The sequence below is a fragment of the Mauremys mutica genome, chromosome 1 (assembly GCF_020497125.1).
Source record: "Mauremys mutica isolate MM-2020 ecotype Southern chromosome 1, ASM2049712v1, whole genome shotgun sequence".
NCBI classification, from domain to species: domain Eukaryota; kingdom Metazoa; phylum Chordata; order Testudines; family Geoemydidae; genus Mauremys; species Mauremys mutica.
In genome coordinates, this window is record NC_059072.1 from 47,425,259 (window position 1) to 47,445,934 (window position 20,676).

The 20,676-nt window shown below is 41.4% G+C and overlaps 1 protein-coding gene across 3 annotated transcripts in view; it reads left to right on the top strand.

The window, feature by feature from the left end:
- The window catches only part of ASZ1 (ankyrin repeat, SAM and basic leucine zipper domain containing 1), a 101,271-nt gene that overhangs the window by 79,509 nt on the left and 1,086 nt on the right, over positions 1-20,676 (top strand). For all 3 annotated transcript variants that reach the window (XM_045006607.1, XM_045006623.1, XM_045006614.1), the window contains 6 exons: positions 1,086-1,210; positions 3,629-3,704; positions 5,295-5,351; positions 9,691-9,803; positions 17,191-17,296; positions 18,432-18,545. In XM_045006607.1, the coding sequence (XP_044862542.1) occupies positions 1,086-1,210; positions 3,629-3,704; positions 5,295-5,351; positions 9,691-9,803; positions 17,191-17,296; positions 18,432-18,545 (591 nt within the window). The remainder of the gene's footprint in view (positions 1-1,085; positions 1,211-3,628; positions 3,705-5,294; positions 5,352-9,690; positions 9,804-17,190; positions 17,297-18,431; positions 18,546-20,676) is intronic.

Sequence of the window (20,676 nt, forward strand, 5' to 3'; positions counted from 1 at the left end):
GAGCAAAGAGCATCTTTCCTTCTGATGTGACCATAGAAAAACAGAAATAAATTTATTTTTGAAGTGGGGAAATCACTGATCAGGATGTCAGGCCTTCTTTGTACATCATAAAAAAAGCAGAAAATGGGCACAGACTGAATATTTTTTCCCACATTGCAACTCACCTTCGAAGTAATGCGCTACTAATCATGTGTTTGAAAGCTTTTCCCTGATGACTTTGTCAGGTTTTTTGATTTAATGTTAGCTTTACCCTTTCTTTCTGAAATCATCGTTTTGTTGGTAGTTCAGGAAGAGTTCTTGGATCATTGTCCCTGAAGGCAGACTTTAGAGTGACATGTCCCCTGAATGTCAACTTGACTGCTGTTACTGGGGCCAGAGGAATAGACTGAGCTATCTAGTGGAGATTGTGTATATGGTTTTACCATGAGAGAATGAATCAGCAGGCAAAAAAAAAGTCATTTTTTCATTGATCAGTTAGATATAAAGAACACCCAAGTACAAAATCCATTGTTTTTTAGTTTGGAATGTGTATAATACTGGTATCTGTGTGTGTGCTAATACAGTATATCCATACATTTCTAGGATACAGGAATAAGTTACAAGTGCATACACAATCTTGTTCTTGAGAGATTTTACTTGGGAGTGAAGAACTTCTAAGTCTTCAAAACAAAAATTAATATTCAGTTAATTTTAGTTAATATATGACCTCTTTCAGCCTTTTACATTTCACATCAGAATATTTTTATTTATCTTCACACTGTACACAATGTTGCCTCACTCTATACTGATGGTTCTTGTTCAGTATTCCATTGAAATTTGGTTAGCTTAGCAACATTCACTCTTGGAGATTTAAGCTCCATGGGCTCATCTCTATCACAGTTGTTTGCCTTTTGGAAGAATGAGATGACTTACCTGAATTATTCTCCCCAGATAGTAGGCCATGAAATAATTTTCCCACCTTTTTTACAATTTAAATTTTCATTGTGCATCGAATTATTATTGTTTGTTTAATTAAATAGGACACTACTATACTTCTCTTTTCCTAAACTGAAGATTAACTAAATGGTTTTCATACTTTTTTCCAGCTTTTTAATTTACTTTCTTTGACTGCAAATCCCTTTCATGAGAAGTTCCAGAACCTGTTTAAAGAAGAGGCTATCCACAAACTTTTGAAAGCAGTCCCTGATGCAGTTAGAGATCATAGAGTTAGGTAAAGAAGGAAAAAAACTAATGCTGTTTTAGTTCATTTTAGTTTTAATATTATGAATACTTTTGGGGTGTGCACATGGTTAGCATTAATGCAGAACAATTTACAGTGTCTATTTTTGGAACTTTTTTTACAGTCACACCTAATGTAATAATTTCTTAAAATGAGAAACCGAAACCCAGTTATGAAACACTGAAACCCATCTTAAATTTTGTATTTCCTAACATTTAGGTGCCTTACTGTACAAACTCAATATTGCATTACATAGTTTGGATGCTTCCAAGTTTTTAACAGAGGCCACTGGTAGAGTATATACACAATAAACTTTATCTGTATCATCCATGGAGAATGTGACCCTATTGTTGCCTTCTCCATCAGATAATTTCTGACAAGGTTAAGAACTTCTGTTGAGAATGACAAATGCTTTAAAAATTGAGGTTTCTTCTGACCAGAAGCACCCCACATACACAATATGATATTTTAGAAAAGAAGGTATTTTAGAGCATGCCAGGGACTTCTGGCTCTTATATGCATCTGTTCTTCTCCTGGCCAAGGTGGGAGATTTTTTATTACGTGTCCCTCCAGGGATTTGAGTATTCTTTTCACATCCCACACTCAACTTCCTGATAAAAACAGTTGCTATATAAGGCGTTGATTGAGAGGATTTTTACTTAGTCATATTATGTGTATATTTATTCTTAATCAAATATATGAATAAAGTATAACTGAGTGGAAAATCCTTTCCCTCATCTCATCATGAGATAAAAGGAAAATGGGCCACTTAGGAAGAAAGGCCACATCGTCTGCCTCATTGGCCTTGCATATACCAAATTACAAGGCCATTCTGTTGAGATCAGTTATGCTGTTTGGGAGAATTAATCCCTTTGGAGGCATGAGCACAGGAGACACAGGAAATCTTGTGATTAAGGTACCAGACCTTTTCTAAACTAGGAAAATTTGCACTGGTGGAACTATACCAATGTGGTTATTTCAGTACAAAACTAATACAGATATGCTGTACCAGTGCAAAGCACAGCTTTCATTGGTGCAATTTACCCTGGTAATTTACTAAATTGCACGAGTGAAAGGTCCATCTCACTCCATTGCAGCACATCAACACTGAGGGTTTGTATCCGTGTAGTTACACCAGTGCAAAAACCTAGTGTAGATAGGGCCTGAATCTATTCCTGACGGCCTGGGTTTTTTTCCCATCCCTTTCACAGAATTTCTGTGTGATTTTTTTAAGCAAGTCAATCATAGCCTCATTTTCGGAGGTACTGAGCAACTGGAGTTCCTATTGACTTCAGCTGCAGTTGCGGGTGCTCAATATCTCTTAAAATCAAGTCTCTAATGCAGTGGTGGGCAGCCTGCGGCCTTTGAGCCACACACGGCCCGTCTGGGTAATCCGCTGGTGGGCCACCAGACAGTGTGTTTACATTTTCACGGCTGCCTGCAGCTCCCAGTGGCCACAGTTTGTCATTCCCGGCCAATAGGAGCTCTGGGAAGCAGCAGCCAGGCCCGCGCCACTTCCCACAGCTCCTGTTAGCCAGGAACGGCGAACCACAGCCCACTGGGAGCTGCAGGCAGCTGTAAACAAATGGTCTGGCGGGCCACCATCGGATTACCCTGATGGGCCGCAGGTTGCCCACCACTGAACTAGAGTCTTCTAGGTATAAGGGTAGGGTTTTCAGTTGGATGTTTTCCAGGAAACGCTTTCAGATTTTGAATTCACTCCATATTTGGTCTGAAATAAACTTGAATCTGTTGACTTTCAGGGCATGCTGCAAGGGTCCTCTGTTAATGTAGGATTTTGGTGAGGGAGCAGTGAAGTAATGGTTCATCTTTTTGCCTTTTGCATGGTGTTGTTTGGAATATGCATTTTTGATCGGCTGTTAATTTTCTGGCTTTTGAGGGCTGCTGGGGTTTATTTCTTCTTGTACTTTTAAAAGTATTTCAAAGGCCACAGGAGCCCAGGGTAGGTGTACTTACCTTTCTTATTATAAATCTAAAAACAAACAAGCTGTGATACTTGTCGTGGACATATCTTCCTGACATAAAGGATGGCTGATGATTAGAGGGCAGAGTTAAAGTAGTTTGGTGTACCATAACTGCATTTCCATATTTTCCAACATTTGGGATGTCTTTGAAATAGTAACCTTAACTTTAAATTTCCTGCCTGCAGCCATTTGATTTTTAAAATTACAATGATATACTAAAGATTTTTTTTAATTTAAAGTATTCATACCAATTTGCTGTTTTAATTACAGTCTCGTGAAGTGCTTTGCCTGGAAATATACATCGCTTTACTGACACACATGCATGTTTGTGTTAGCCTATTAGAGTTTAGACAACTGCTTTATTTATGAAAAATAAATTTGCCACTTTTTTTTCTTTTTGTGACTTATGCAATAATATGTATAGTTCCTATGCAGCCTTTGGTGACCTAGAAGTGTTTTTGCATGGTCTTGGTCTAGAACACATAACAGAGTTATTAAAGGTAAGATTAATGTAGTGAAATTGCATATTTTAAAAATAGTTTGTAAATTATTAAATGCGCTTCATACTACTATGACCCTTAGATTTTTCAGTGTTAGATTGTATACTTTTGTCAAGTCACATTTTAATCATTTATTTGAAAATGAATGAGAAAATTGTATCTGAAATGCTACATGTAAAATTTGTCTAAGTGATAGTCATAGAGTTTAAGGCCAGAAGGGATCACACCAGATCATCTAGTCTGACCTGCTGTATATCACAGGCCACCAACACCACCCAGCATCCGCACACTAAATACAACAACCAAAATTAGACAAAAGTATTATAGCCCCAGTAGACTAAACTATTACTTGCCACAGGCAGAGATTTGGAGGGACCAAGGTGCAATGCCAGAGGACAATGCAGTGACAGGGAATTGATTGAGATATATCCAAATAATCCTGACAAGTGACCCAGACCCCATGCTGAAGAAGAAGGTAAAATACTCAAAGGTCACTACTACTGCCAGTTTAGCCTGGGGAAAAATTCCTTCCTGACCCCATATGTAGCAATCAGTTAGACTCTAAGCATGTAAGTTAGAACAAGACAGCCAAGCACCTGAGAGAGAGAATGCTCAGTGCCACCTCAGAGCTGAGACCATCCCAGTCCAATATCCCATCTGCAGCCGTGACCATCCATGATACTTCAGAGGAAGAAGATTAAATACACACACATACCTGTGCGTGTTCTCTATTGATTGAGGGAGGCAGGGGAAATCCCTTCCTGACACCTGTTGGTGGCTGGCTGAAACCCTGAAGCATGAGCTTTAGGAACTGAAGACAAACTGGAAGTGAGACCTACCTCCCTACATCACAAGCAATCCTGTCATATAATCCAACTTCTTATTGTCCTTAAATCTAATTAAGTTGTTTGCCTCCCACTGCTCCCCAGGGAAGGCTGTTCCAGAAACTCCTCTGATGATTAGAAACCTTTTTCTAATGTCCAGCCTGAATTTGTTCATGGCCAGTTTACACCCATTTATTCTTGTGCCAACATGGTCCTATAGTTTATACAGCCCTTCACCCTCCCTAGCATTTACCCCAATGTATTTATGAAGCGCAACCATAGCCCATCTTAGCCTTCCTTTGTGAGACTAAATAAGCCAAAAGGTTGCTCTCTAGTTATGACAGACAGCCTCCCCCCCACACACACACACGTACACTTTTCCAGATCACTCAAGCACTGGTCCTGCAAAAGCTGCCTGGGCAGATCTCCCCCCAGCCTTCCACCATAGTGGCTGGGGGAAAGCACACCAGGATCGGGGAACCCCCAGAGCAGGGGAGGGAGGGGGCCCTCTGTGGTCCCATTGGCCAGTCAGCGAGGATGTTCCTCTGATTATTACTGTAGTTTTTTTTCAGAATAGCGATTACAACTTCCTAGGAATTGAGGCTTAGGTATATGCATTAGTTATTTTTTGTATTATGAATACATTTGAGAATTTTTACAGTGCTTCTTTGGTAATTAACCTGTATAGCTACATTTCTAACTTTTTTCTTCATAGTCTTTCTTCTAAATTTCCATATTTGCTAAGTGAAACTTTTGTTTCATACAGGAAAAAGATATAGCTTTAAGACAGCTTTTGACCATGAGAAAAGATGATTTTATACAGGTCAGTTTAATGTTTTAGAACTTCCTAATTTATTTTCACTTCTTTTATATTCCTTTGTTTGTATGTCTTTACAAACATTTTTAGAGGGAAAAATAAGGGGATCTGAATGTAGACTGCCCTTTGTACGCTATTTTAAAGATCAATCTGTGGGGTATATCACCAGGCAGATCCTAGAGTTTGAGGCCAGTCTAATGCAATTATTGAGATGTTACCATTCCTTCATTTTAGCTTACATTTTATTAATTAGAATGGCCATATGATGACTAAAAGTTTGTTACCTAAGTAGGGTAATATCTTGTTGATTATTCCTTTGATTATTTGGCTAGCCATAAATCAGTGCTGTTTTTTAAAGAATGGTAAAAGCAGTGTGTATGTATGGTGTTAATGCTTTATTTTTTAAGCCAACTAGCTAAATACATAAGCTTATTTGTCTTTTTAAAGTGTGGTTGTTAACTGCTACTCTGGATTTGTAACCGCAGCATGGGATCTGAGTTGGAGTCTAGGTTATTTTCTACTTGTGTTCTGTCACCAGTTATAAAAATAGTGTGGGCCAAATTGTGCCCTCAGTTATACTTGTGGGATTATGCTGTCTTCAGTGGGCGTGCAAGAAGTCTAACTTAAAACCCCATTATAAAAAAGAGCGGTGGAAAAGGCAGGAGTGGAACCAAGGTCTCTTGACTCGCAGGGCTCATCTACATTTTCAGCTACAACTGAGTTGGGGTACTCAGTGTCAACATGATTGTTTCCTGACCCAGTTACAACATACAGCACAGTGCCAGTTTGTAGTTTAGGTGGTTCTTCAACTAAGCACGTGTAGTGCTCACATTCCAATAAGCATAATACGTGAAGGCAGTTAAGATGAAGTCTATAAAATAGAATTGTATGTAACCAGGCTAGGGGACAGCCGTCCAGTAACTAGACCAGTGTAGTTTGGTGCCCTGTCATCATGGTTCTACAAGTGTGAGCCATCTTGAATTGTTAATTGACTACACTTCTTGAAACTTATATTTTACGGTAGATATTAGTCTAGTTCTTTCGGTACTCCCTGTGTGTATTTCACTGTGGGTATGTTTGTGCTCCATGCAGGGCTGGTTCCAGACCCCAGCGCGCAAAGCGTGTGCTTGGGGCGGCGTACCGCTGGAGGGCGGCAGGTGGCTCCGGTGGACCTCCTGCAGGCATGCCTGCGGAGGGTCCACTGGTCCCGCGGCTCCAGTGGAGCATCCGCAGGCATGCCTGCGGGAGGTCCACCGGAGCCGCGGGACCAGCGGACCCTCCGCAGGCACATCTGCAGGAGGTCCACTGGAGCCGCGGGACCGGCGACCGCCAGAGCACCCCCAGCGGCGTGCCGCCGTGCTTGGGGCAGCGCAAATCCTAGAGCCGCCCCTGGCTCCATGTTCTTGAGACCAGAGAATTCTTGCAAGTAGTCTTTTGGTCTGTACCTGTGCCCCTCCTCTCCTTGTGCTCTGCACTGAGGGCATAAGGGGCAGGGCAGACTGACCACCTTTCCAGTTCCTTCTTACCACTACATGGCCTGAGTCAGAATCCTCCATTGTCCAGAACTGATCCTTTCTCTTCTTCCTGTAAAATACTCATCATTTATATTATTCATACCTCATTGTTAGTGTTATGATAGTTCAAGTTAGCTAGAATTAGAATCCCAGCGCAGGACTTAGATCAGTGCTGGGCACCCTGCAACCCACGGGCCGCACGCAGCCCATCAGGGTAGTTCGCTGGCGGGCTGCCAGAGAGTTTGTTTACCGCAGCCACTGGGAGCTGCAGGTGGCTGTGCAAATGTAAACAAACTGTATGACGGCTTGCCAGCAGATTACCCTGATGGGCTGCAGGTTGTCCACCACTGCTCAACAGAGAGAGGCAGAAGAGTTCCAGATGTCCTTGGAAGAGTACCAGGACCCTCAGCATAAGCTCCAGGATATCCTACAAGCTCCATCTGGCTTGCTGTCCTGGTAAATTAAGCCATACTAGAGTCAGCAAGGGCTGTGTGGCATATGCCAGGCCAACTGTGCCCCTACCCCTAAGAGGGCAGAGAAGTGATACATTGTCCTGCCTAAGGGAGCAGAATTCTTTTTCACCCACACTGCCCCAAACTCCTTGGTGGTCCATGCAGCCACTGAAAGATACAGGCAACAGCAAGGGTCTTCCCTAAAGATGAGGCAAAGTGTCTTAACCTTATGGGGAAAATGGTCTTAACATTTACCAGCCTGCATTTTAGGATCTCAAATTATCAAGCTCTTCTCGCCATATATTATCGCCTTAACTATTCTAAGTTCTTTGACAGGATTCAATTTCAAGCCTTTATTGATGAGGCAGACTAGCAACCAGAGCTTCTTTACAAGCTACAGTTGATGCAGCTGATACAGCATTGAGATCCATGGTGACTGCCACTGTGATGTGGCGGTAATTGTGGTTACTCTCTTTGGGGTTCCCAGGGACGTGCAAAATACGATTGAGGACTTCTCTTTTGTGAGACTGATCTTTTCACCAAGAAGACCAACAAGTCTTTGCACTTGTTGAAAGAGACTAGGGTAGCTCTCTGCTCCTTAGTGTATATACACCTGCCCCAAAAAGAAAATAGCATAAACAGCAATACAAACCAAGGCCCTTACCTCAACCATTTTATCAGCAGCGACCTTACAAGCCACCTTGCAAACAATAAAAAATGCAGTCCAATTTACCTGGTGTCTTCCACTTTATCCACAGCTACCCAGCTTCACTCTCTAACCAAGAGAGATGTTTGACATGATGCCAGAGAAATACGAGCCAATATCAATGCCAACTCCACATGATTCTGAGACCCATTTAGGGGGACACGTAGCAAAATTTTCCAAAAACTGGGCAGCAGTAACAGACAAGTGGATGCTAGATAACATCCATTCTAGCTATACCAGCGAATTTCTCCCCCATACTTCCTTCCCCATCTCTTTTCACGGACTGCTGTCATGAGGGAATTCTGCAAGGTTAGCTCTGGTCAGTAGGTATTCTGAGAAAACACAGCATGAATACCATAGTTACAATTCCCACTGAAGTGAGTGCATCCCTGGTGCGGTGGAGAGACCCTGGATATGTGTGTGTAAGAATTTCCTTTCTATCCCCCACATCTGACAAGACAATAATTACGGACTCCTCCCTGATAGTCTGTGGAGTCACATGGACAATCACACAGCACAAGGCATTTAGACACCTTGGGAAGCCAGAATACACATAAATCTTCTAGAACTAAGAGCAGTACGAGAAGCTTGCAAAGCATTACTACCATTCATACAATCCCAGCACATCCTGATAATGTTGGACAACGTAACTACCCTTTTCTATATGAACAAGCAGGGAGGGGGCACACATAGTCACCCTCGGTATAGAAGCGGTCAATTTATGTCTCTCATAAGTTGATAGTTATTACCCAGATGCATATAGATACTTTATGCCACCTGGAATTCTTTTATAAAATTATTTTATTATTTTCCAAATATCCAGAGGTATTTAGGTCATACATGGACCACATGGAAATTCCAAATGATTAGCATGTGGTCAATAAAAGAATAATAGACACTTAAAAATTTGGGTATGCTTTTTGGTGTCGTTATGTTAATTTGTATTTTTTTTTTCTTGGGGGGCAAGACTATGGTAAACATATAGATTGCTGTTTACAGTTGTACTCTAAGCAGTCTCGTGGTCTTTGTCATTTTCAATATACTTTTAGTTAACAAGATAAACTGGTTTGAGTTAGGTGAGTAGCTGGATTAGACCTCTCAGGAATACCTAGGTTCTGCAGGAAATGGTGCTGATGATTCATTAGGTGACTTTCTTCCTGTTGAGTTAATACTGAACCAGTATGATGATATGGAGCGTTTTACTGCTGGAGGTGCCTCAGATGACACCTAAAATAGAGGCCCTAGTTATTTGTGATTATTGAAAATCCTATGGCAGTTTTTAGAAATATCCCATTTTGGCCAAGTGCCAATGTGAGTAATTACATTCTGTCTACCTATGTTTCCTGTGCAATTTCAATTAGGCATTCTTCACTTCCAGTCTAATTATATAGCGGTGCTGTGCATTATTAAACAGTTGCCATGTTTCACCTTCAGTAGTTTGGCTATATTGTAGACTTAGTTGAAGTGACCCTAAGTGTGCTTTTTTGGTAAATTTTTAAGTCTGTAAAGTGTTTGGGACCCTCCATGATGAAAGGTTCTGTGCTGCTGTATGTATAAATAATTATATTTTGTGTACTTCTAAAATTTAAAAACTAGCTTTTTAGATTTTTTAAATTCTATTGTCTGTTTTAGACATTACACAATTATGTATTTAAAATAACTTTTTAATTTAGATTGGGATTACAAATACCAGAGACCAACAGAAAATCCTAGATGCTGTTAAAGAGCTGCAGGTGGAAGAAGTAAAATTTGGAGAGTTGCCTGAAGTGATGAACTTAGAATTCAGGTAAAATGTCATCTTTCAGTTACATAAATATATATTGAGAATATGGTTGCAGTCCTTACTATAGCATAAAGATGTAATTCTTTGAAACAGAGTATCATGTTACATGTGCTAGTAGCAGGATTGAGCCTTAAATTATGAAAGATGGTGGCAAACACTGAGGAACACCAGTATTACAATAATTCAGATCAGGGCTAAGTTGCTGTTACTTTCTGTGATGATGTTGCCATCACTTTGATTGAATATGAGAGATCCTCCACATCTGTTGGGATGCAGTATGTTTTTTTTCTCTCTTCCTCTGCCTTGTGTGCGGGAAGGCTTTCCCAGTTGTTCTCATGCTTCACAGGAAACAGCTACAGCTGGCATCTCTGACTGAGATGTCAGTTTTCTTCCAGCCTCAGTGAGCTCCAGAATAAAATGGAGCAGGAGAAAACAAAAAAAAGACTGAAGAAAAATTCTTTTTCCCCTGTTCCATTTTATTCTTCTAAATATATTTTTCTTCTGTATTTATCTAATCTGTACCTATATATAGCTAGAATAGGAGCTGGAAAAAAAACCTACTATAATATTGTTGTCCTCCATTCCACTCCACAGCATTCATCAGCATAGCTGCTCTGCACTTCCTGCTTCTCCCCCCCACCTCAGTCCTGTGCAGAACTATCACAGCCAGGGCTGTGAGCTGGGTCAGAAACGTGTCTGAACAGCCTCACTCTAATTCAGCAGTACCTCAAGGACAAGTACAATGGTTCCCAAATCCACCTCCAAAGGTCAAGAACACTTGCACTTTTGGTCTGTTAGGAACATCACAAAAACAATAGTTGTAATTGCAGTGGCCCTCAGGAAGGAAAGTGGTCTGCATAATTCCCTACCTGAATGACAGACTGGTTTGGGCCAAACTATTCCGCAGAGACTTGGGAGACATAAAGACTCTGACAATATACAGTGAACTTGGCATGTGTCAAATCAGTAAAACAGCTCTTTGTCTCTAAGATTCTATGCCATCTCAGAGCAGTAATAAAACAGGATAGAAAACAAGTCATTTTTCCCCTGAGGGAGCCCTTAAGATGGAGGCAAGCTGTGGTGTGAATATATCCTGCACTCGCCTGCCAAGGACTAAGTTTTCCCTGTGGACCCTGCTGATGCTCATTAACAGTTTGTTACCGTGCTTTGATCAAGTCCTCTTTGAAAAATAAGTAATCAAAGTGCATTCTTCTTCCTGTCAGAGGTAGCGCTCGCCAAGCCAATTGACAGCAGCCTCCTCAGCTAAGTGTAGAGTCCTCAGCCCACCATCAAATCTGGTCAGAGGACTGTCATCAGTGATGGGTCATCATTGTCTGTCCTTGGCCACAGCTGCATGTGGGATCTTCTCATTGACTGCAGGTATGAAGGCTGGCTGCACGTTGACCCTGGCCCATACAAAATCAGTTCAGAAAGACCCATGAGCGGCGTGGCAAATCAAGCCAGGTACACACGTGGTCAGGTCATTTATAAGAGACTGGTTTCTGACATCAGCTGCAGACCATTCTTCATGCTGCATCAATATCACAGAGAAATCTGGGCAGGGCTAATGTCTAAATAGCCATATCTTTGGAAGTTGCTCTTCATTGACCACTCACATGAAGAACTGCACCAACCATGGGTGAACACAAGTCCTGAGGTGCATCAGGAACTCTAGTAATACGTTGTCATAGCCAGCAACAGTGCCACTCCTAATATCACTCAGAATTTTGTCTAGCTTGGTGGCTGTGAACAGCTCTCTATATTGCCAAGTTGCATCTCTCAGATGGAACCTCTTCCATTCATCATGAATTTGTCTGACATTTGGGGCCTTTGACACATACAGCAGATGGCAGACAGCTTGGTTTGGCATAACAGGTGGGTGGCTTAGGGGTGGTGGTTGCTGAGCTGTTCTGAGACAATGAATCAAGTTCCAGCATTTCTGATTTGAGCGAGAATGCTAGATTCTGAGTCATCACTTCCCATCATGCCTGTCTAGTCATCCAGTGACTCAATTATCTGGTCAGCAATATATGGATCATCAGAGGATTCATACCAGGACCGCCCAGAGGATTCAGGAGGCCTGGGGTCTTCGGTGGCCAGGGGTCCCCGCTTCGGCGGTAATTCGGCAGCAGAGGGTCCTTCCGCTCCGGGACCAGCCGCTGAAGTGCCCCGAAGACCCGGCACTTTGGCGGCGGGTCCTGTGGTGCAAGGCCCCCCCCCCCCCCCGCCGTGGGTCTTCGGGGCACTTCGGCGGCAGATCCCGGGGCGGAATGACCCCTTGCTGCCGAATTAGCACCGAAGACCCGGAGCGGAAGAAGCTCCGGGGGCCTGGGCCCTGTGAGAGTTTTCCGGGGTCCCTGGAGTGAGTGAAGGACCCCGCTCCAGGGGCTCTGAAAAACTCTGGTGGGGGCCCCTGCGGGGCCTGGGGCAAATTGCCCCACTTGCCCCTTCCTCTGGGCGGCCCTGATTCATACTGACTGAGCAGTTTAGCACATTCAGCCTCAAGGCACGGAATGTAGACTGGATGGCAGGTGCGCAGTATGGATGCACATGCAGCTTCGAAGATGGCTCCTCAACACTCACTGAAAGCTTCATTGACCGGGATGATGCATGATGGTATGGAGACAAAACTTTTTTCTAGAGCATCTGAATGTAATGTTAAATGGACCAGTGTTCTCATCACGCATCCTGTGTGTATCTGGTTCATATCAGGGAAATTGATGATCCAATCAGCACACCGCATTCAAAGTCCTTTCTAGGGCTGAATCTGAGTCACTTGTAAGACAACATTCCTGATACAATTCCATCCCCCAACATTGGAGCCATCAGGCTAGTCCTGAGAATACTGCAGCTCAACACTGAGGGATTCTGGACAGACAAATGCAACATTTTCTGCAATCAGAGCACATTAATGAACTGTTGATGTGTGTCAGCATGGGCCACACAGACAGTATGTATATTTCTGTACTAAATGCCACAGAAGACTGACTCTTCTTCAAGCATATACAGAAGAAGAGCTCAAAAGCTTCTCTTTCTCACCAAGAGAAGTTGGTCCAATAAAAGATATCACCTCACCCACCTTCTCTCTCAGATACCCTGAGGCCAGCATAACTGCAACAACACTACATACAATCTTCTTCAAAGGTTAATTTAAGGAGCATGAGTTTAAGAGAATTTAGTTCAATTAGGCTTCATGCATTTTATTCTAAAAGCAAATAGTGCTGCCAAAGAGATGCTGTATTTTTTAAAATAAATGTATTTGGGCAGATTATCCTTAAAATATAAATTATGAAGAATTGAGTGGAAAATAAAAAAATGAACAGTATACTGGCTATCTAGAAAATGAGTCTAAAATAGAGAGAACCTGTTCCCCACTACAGATTTTTAATTAAATAACATGCTAAATACGTGAAATGCACAAAATGTATGTTATTAGATCAATGGTTGTATCCATAAACCTTATTGTAGCTTTCTGTGTTTTCATGAGTTAAAAGAAATAATAAAGCTTAATGTAGCTTTCCATGTGTTCATGAATTACAAGAAACAAAGCACTAATTCAGAGCTGTGAGGTATACAAAATATGACACAAATTCAATTATTAGAAGTGTTACACTTTTTAAATAAAACTGTTAGACACATGTATTCTAGGAATCTGACCTTGTGGTTAAATCACAGGCTATGTTTACATGCTGTTATATAAAGATTTTGCTTCCCATTTGTTCAAAGTCATTCTAAAAGGAGGAATATTAGTCATTAAGTCATAGAAAAACTAACATAGTAGAAAATGTTGAACTGATTGATTATAAACTCCCACAGGGTCTCTTGCACTGTTTAGCAACTCATATTTTAACTTTTTTCTTTTGCATTCTAAAGAAATAGGATACCTTTATTTTTCTGAAAATCTGAACTCCTGTTGGAGGTGCAAGGGAAAGTGTCAGAGCAACAGCTATCTCTCTGTATGCAACATTACTTAATTTAATTGTTAAGGGTTTTTCCACTAGGTGCTGAAGTTAAGTCTAATAACCATTCCTAATATTTGAATAATTTTAACAGATACGGTAATGGTAAGTGTTTTACTTGGTTTTATGCCTTTGTCATATTTTGTTTTAGGAATGATTCTCAACAAAATGACAAAAATAATTAGTATTCATTTGTGGCAAAGCACAAAAGATGTCATCATTGATTCCAGCCATTGATAAAGTTTATCTTCTGGATGGAAAGAAGTCCCTTTGATAGACTTGCTTGACAGGTGCTCAACATGTATGAGAAACTTTCAAACTGCCCTCTAGTTAGGATCATTTTATTTCGTCCAAAATTTTTATCCAAAATAAATGTTTACTTAAAATTAATGGGTTATTTTTCTCTAAAAAGCCATTCCAGAAGGATTAAAAGTCATAGCAATTTACCAAATAAAACTAGATAATAGTTTTTGTTTTGCTCCCATTCCTTCCATCCCTCTCCCACCTTCATCAAAAAGTAAACAAAAGTCTCATCTTTTTAAAATATATTTTTAACAGAGATGCTGAAAGCACCACCTTTCTATATTAAGCATTACAGAAGTCTTACAACACTACACTGTATTGCGTACCACGAACCACACTCTGACCAGTACAGGGAACTTACTGCAATAGTGTGACCACGGTCAAATGGGTTCATGCGAAAAAATTAATTCTGTGAAATACCAGACAACAGAATATAAATATAGACCTAATATTTACAAAAATATAATTTTCAAAATGAACAGAATACTTTACACTTAGGAAGACTTCAGTGTAATTTCTGTGTTTCTACTGGAACTTGGAACACACATGCTTGAAGTGGACCAGTACAGTGTTTCAGTATTTTTCTCAGACCAGAGTTCCTTCCATACTGTTTCCATGCTATATGATTTAATGGTGAAATGTGCGAATGTTGCACTGTGCCTTGGCTTAGGACTCAGCTTCCAGCAACCCAGGCGAGAGGGGGGTATTGGAAATATGAATATGGTAAGGTTTGAAATACCATCTTGTATTTGAACAGTAAGTGAAAGTTTCCTTCAGATTGGAGAGCCTCAGGTCTTTCCCAAGGTCACTTACAGAAATTCAGTACAGAAGGTGTGCAAGATCCAGGGCTAGAGCAGCACTGTTGGATACCCCCTACTCCTCCATCCACCACATTTTAGATTGGATACCTCACTTTACCCTGTGTTCAGCTTCTTAATGCTGGTCAGAATCCCCATAGAACCATAGAAAATTAGGGTTGGAAGAGACCTCAGGAGGTCATCTAGTCCAATCCTCTGCTCAAAGCAGGACCAACCCCAACTAAATCATCCCAGCCAAGGCTTTGTCAAGCTGGGCCTTAAAAACCTCTTAACGATGGAGATTCCACCACCTCCCTAGGTAACCCATTCCAGTGCTTCACCACCCCCCTAGTGAAAATGTTTCCTAATATCCAATCTAAACCTCCCACACTGCAACTTGAGACTATTGTTCCTTGTTCTGTCATCTGCCACCACTGACAACAGCCTAGCTCAATCCTCTTTGGAACCCTCTTCAGGTAGTTGAAGGCTGCTATCAAATCCCCCCTCATGCTTCTATTTTTCAGAAGAAATAACCCCAGTTCCTTCAGCCTCTCCTCATAAATCATGTGCCCCAGCCCTCTAATCATTTTTCTTGCCTTCCGCTGGACTCTCCAATTTGTCCACATCCCTTCTGTAGTGGGGGGCCCAAAACTGGATGCAGTACTCCAGATGTGGCTTCACCGGTGCCGAACAGAGGGGAATAATCACTTCCCTCCATCTGCTGGCAATGCTCCTACTAATGCAACTGAATATGCTGTTAGCCTTCTTGGCAACAAGGGCACACTGTTGACTCATAGCCAGTTTCTCATCCACTGTAATCTCCAGGTCCTTTTCTGCAGAACTGCTGCTTAGCCAGTTGCTCCCCTGCCTGTAGCAGTGCATGGGATTCTTCCGTCCTAAGTGCAGGACTCTGCACTTGTCCTTGTTGAACCTCATCAGATTTCTTTTGGCCCAATCCTCCAATTTGTCTAGGTCACTCTGGACCCTATCCTCCCCACTTAGTGTCATCTGTGAACTTGCTGAGGGTGCATCCCAGCATCCAGATCATTAATGAAGATGTTGAACAAAACCAACCCCTGGGGCACTCCGCTTGATACCGCTGCCAACTAGACATCAAGCTGTTGATCACTACCTGTTGATCCCGACGATCTAGCCAGCTTTCTATCCACCTTATAGTCCATTCATCCAATCCATACTACTTTAACTTGCTGGCAAGAATACTGTGGGAGACCATATCAAAAGCTCTGCTAAAATCAAGGTATATCACGTGCACCGCTGTCCCCATATCCACAGACACAGTTATCTCATCATAGAAGGCAATCAGATTCATCAGGCATGACTTGCCCTTGGTGAATCTATGTTGACTGTTCCTAATCACCTTCCTCTCCTCCAAGTGCTTCAAAATGGATTCCTTGAGGACCTGCTCCGTGACTTTTCCAGGGACAGGGGTGAGGCTGACCGGTCTGTAGATCCGCAGATTCTCCTTCTTCCCTTTTTTAAAGCTGTTTTCCAATCATCCGGGACCTGATTGCAACGAGTTTTCAAAGATAATGGCCAGTAGCTCTGCAATCACATCAGTCAACTCTCTCAGCACCCTGGGATGCATTGCATTGTCCAGCTTTTCTAAATAGTCCTTAACCTGTTGTTTCACCACTGAGGGCTGCTCACCTCCTCCCCATACTATGCTGCCCAGTGCAGCAGTCTGGGAGCTGACCTTGTCTGTGAAGACCGAGGCAAAAAAAGCATTGAGTACTTCAGCTTTTTCCACATCATCTGTGACTAGGTTGCCTCCCCCATTCAGTAAGGTCCCACACTCCATGTACCGATCAGATATCAACTTCTCCATGTCATCCTTGATTATAGAAGCTGTAGACCAGGAATATTTCATACATCAACATAAAATGGACCTGAGACTTCCAGTACTTGATCTTGTAAGATTACTGGTTGCAGGTTTTATCATTGTGCACAAAAGACCATAATGTTATAAATTCATGTGCATAACAGGGAACACTTAATATTTCCTTTATGTAGCAAATAAGGGGTCTTCCCACTGGTAGGTGTAAAAGACGGGGTAAAGAGGGAAAGCAAAGATTAATGGAAATTAAACTCAGCATTGCTAAAGATTTAGGGGATTTTGAACTGTTCAGACTTTCAAACTTGTTTTTAATAGCTATAGTGTTCTAGAAAACTTTTTATGGGGAAATAGATAAGCTTACTGAATTTTAGTACATGTAGAGCTCTTTGGGAAGTTGTGCATTTGTAATAATAAAATAATATTACTTTATTTCTTAATTAAATTGCATATCTTATTATCTTATTTTGTTTTTATAGTGGCGATGAGTTCCTCACTTTTCTTCTGAAACTGAATAGAGAGTGTGGTCATCTTACAACTGCTGTGCAAAATATAGTTAGCCAGTTACCCACAAACTCTCACAAGGTATTCAACAAAGGAAAATGAAGACTGATTTGGGACAGGGTGGGAGGATTATGAGTTTAGCTAATAAATGAGAAAATGAACAGTAATGGATGTCTATATACAACTTTCTCCTTTATCATACAGTTTATGTAAACTAGATAACATTCTTGCCAGTAGTACTGTACCTTGAAATACCACTTTAAGTTACAACATTTAAAAAAAAATCTTGTCAATCAAATTTTTAAGAAAAAAAATTCTGTTCCTTTTTGCTTGTGCTGATAAGAGTTTAAATATTTAAATGAAAAGTTCCAGAAAGGGCAGGGGAAGGCTGAAACACAACAGTATGTGCTATGTCATGCACAAACCATGTAATTGGAAATGTAGGGTGTTGTGTTTTAAAAATAATCTGTTTGTGTTTTGATTTTATCACAACAATATTTAAAATATCAAAATTTTTAAAAAGTAGAGAATATTTTGTAAGGTTAGACTGTCTTAGGGTAGGTCTATACTCACCGTCCGGGTCGACGCGGTGAGTTCGACTTCTCGGAGTTCAAACTATCACGTCTAATCAAGACGCGATAGTTCGAACTCCCCGCGCGCTCCGGTCGACTCCGGAACTCCACCACCGCGAACGGCGGTGGTGGAGTCGACCTTGGAGCCGCGGAGTTCGACCCCGCCGCGTCTGGACGGGTAAGTCAGTCGAACTAGGGTACTTCGAGTTCAGCTACGCTATTCGTGTAACTGAACTTGCGTACCCTAGTTCGACCCCCCCCCCCTTAGTGTAGACCAGGCCTTAGTTGTTTTTCTTGCTTTGTTTACGCTTCTGGAGAAGCATAGAAATATGTACTGCTTGTCTAAATAGTCTGATTATCTTGAGCTTGCATAATGTTTTCGGGATGTTTGGGGGCCTTCAGGCAATATTGCCTACCAGTTGACCTGTGTGAGGTAAGATGACATTTTGAATAACTGGCTTGATCTATTAAACTATGTAAGTAAACTAAGTTGAACTATGTACTGTGCCAGTCTCTTCATCAATTTCATACGGTACAGAGTATAAGCATTTTACAGAAATTGTTGTTCATGGTTTAATAGCAATTATATAAAGATCAGAAGGTTTTTTTCCAGATTTTAAATAACATTGTAAAACTTCTAATAGATAGTACTCGAGTGGGGTCCACCCCAGAGCTTCACTAAAGTTTGTGAGGACTTGGTTGGCAGTGTTGAAGATTTGAGTGAAGAAGTTAGCAAACTAAAGGACCTCATGCAAAAGGTGGGTATGTGTCTTAATGAATATACTAAACAAAATGCCATAGACAGATTTCTTATAAACAAATTCTGTACATACTGCCCTACCAGCCAAGTGGCACGTCAGACTGTCACAGAAATGATCTTTAAAACTGTAGTTTGAACATCTGCAAAGGAAAGGAGTTGCAAGATATTTGGAAGTAGAGTGACTGTATTTCTCAAAGAGAAAATGGGACACTGCATGGGGCTGGGCCCCAGGCCCGAGCTGCCACCCAAGCCCACCACCACCGCCCCATGCGGGGGCAGGCAGGGCTTGGGCGAACAGTGACGCACATACTAGATAGGGCAACTGTATTTCCCAAAGGCTGAGGCTGGTATCACTGGCCACACACACCCCTGCCCATTCCTCCACACCCTGCTTTTTTGACAAAAGTGAGCATTTGTCCCGTTTGCTCTTGCCAACTGATCAAGTTAGCAAGAGCAAACAGGACAAATACCCACTTTTGAAAGAGGGGGGGGAAAAAGTTGGTAAGGCTGGGACAGGGCTTAAAAAAGGGACTGTCCTGACCAAAACAGGACATATGGTCACCCTATGTGGAGGCAGCAGGGAATTGGGGTTGAGAGGTGGGGTAACTGTTGCTTTGCATCACTCAGCAGTGAATCATCTGGACAATTCCAAAACAATGCTGACAGGCTCTATAAGAAGCTGTAGCCATCCCTTTTGTATTGAAAGGCAGAGATGAGTGAAACCTTGGGGAGAGGAAAGGACGCTAAAAATGGGGGATATCCTTATGCTCCTTAAGAGCTATTGCAGTATAAACGCCATTCTGTGAACACATAATTAAGGTATTGTATGGAAATATTGACTCACGAGGAAGATGTTAGGGTTTTATGTGATGGAATAGGAGGCAATCCAGATATGTCTGTAGAGGTGTCAAAAGAAAAGGGTGGGAGAGGTCAATGCTAGATGTTAGCACTACATCACTCACTCTCAAACCAACATAATGACAAGCTCTTGTCAGACAAGATCACTTTAAGTAATAGGCTGGTAAAAGGAATGAGTGTTGAGATTCAGTAAATGAAGCATCAGTGTCAGAAAGGAATCTGTTGCTGAATGAAGTCATGTGGAAGTCAGACAGTGAATATAATACTATTAATGCTGTCTAGTGGTTTAGGTAAATTTAAATGAATGTTAACAGCCTTCGCTTTATAAAACATTTAGAACCAAATATGTGAGAGTAGGTTTGAAGCTGCCACAAAGAACTCCATGGCAGTTGCATGCCCACATTTGTGTATGCAGTACTTGAATACATGTGCAAATAGGTGATTGCGCACCCACCTCACCAGTTATAGTTGATGTTTAATGTTGATGTACCAAGTCTTAGAGCCTGGGTCAGCTGACTCAAATTCATGGGGCTTGGGCTTCAGGCTATAAAATTGCAGTATAGACATTCAGGCTTGGAGGGAAGCCCAAGATCCGAGAGTCCAAACATCTACACTGGAATTTTATAGCCCCACAGCCCTATACCCACAAGCCTGAGTCAACTGACCCAGGCCAGCCGTGGCCATGCTGTGGGTCTTTTATCACACTGTAGACATACCCTAAAGGACAAGTTGCACTTTCAAGTGAAAAATGGTACTGCATGTGCATCGAATTCACGCATTCTCTCACTAGAACCTTTAGCCATGTTCTTTAAACATTTGGCACTTTTAATATTTTAGAAACTATTATTCCTGTTACATTACAACTATAATCATTACATCATATAATCTGCTCATTTAGTATCATTCTGAATAACATTTTAACAGCTTTTAACATTTAAACATACTTTTTTGCTTTACATTTTTATTGGCCATTGTTGAATTGGCATAGGTAATGGTTCTCAACCTATTTACCATAGTGGGCTGCATATGCAGCTCTCTCTGTGTCATGTGGGCCGCATCAACACAATATGTATACTACCTGTATGACCCTGAGGATGTCACATGGGCCACAGGTTGCGAACCACTGACAGAGAGAGCTCAAATGAAATAACATTTAGTGTGAAAATTAGTTATTTCTAAAACATTTAAGTTAAAATTCATTTTTTAAATCTAGTAAATATAATTAATATATAAAATTTCCATTTTTTGCCAGATTTCATTAAATACACAGT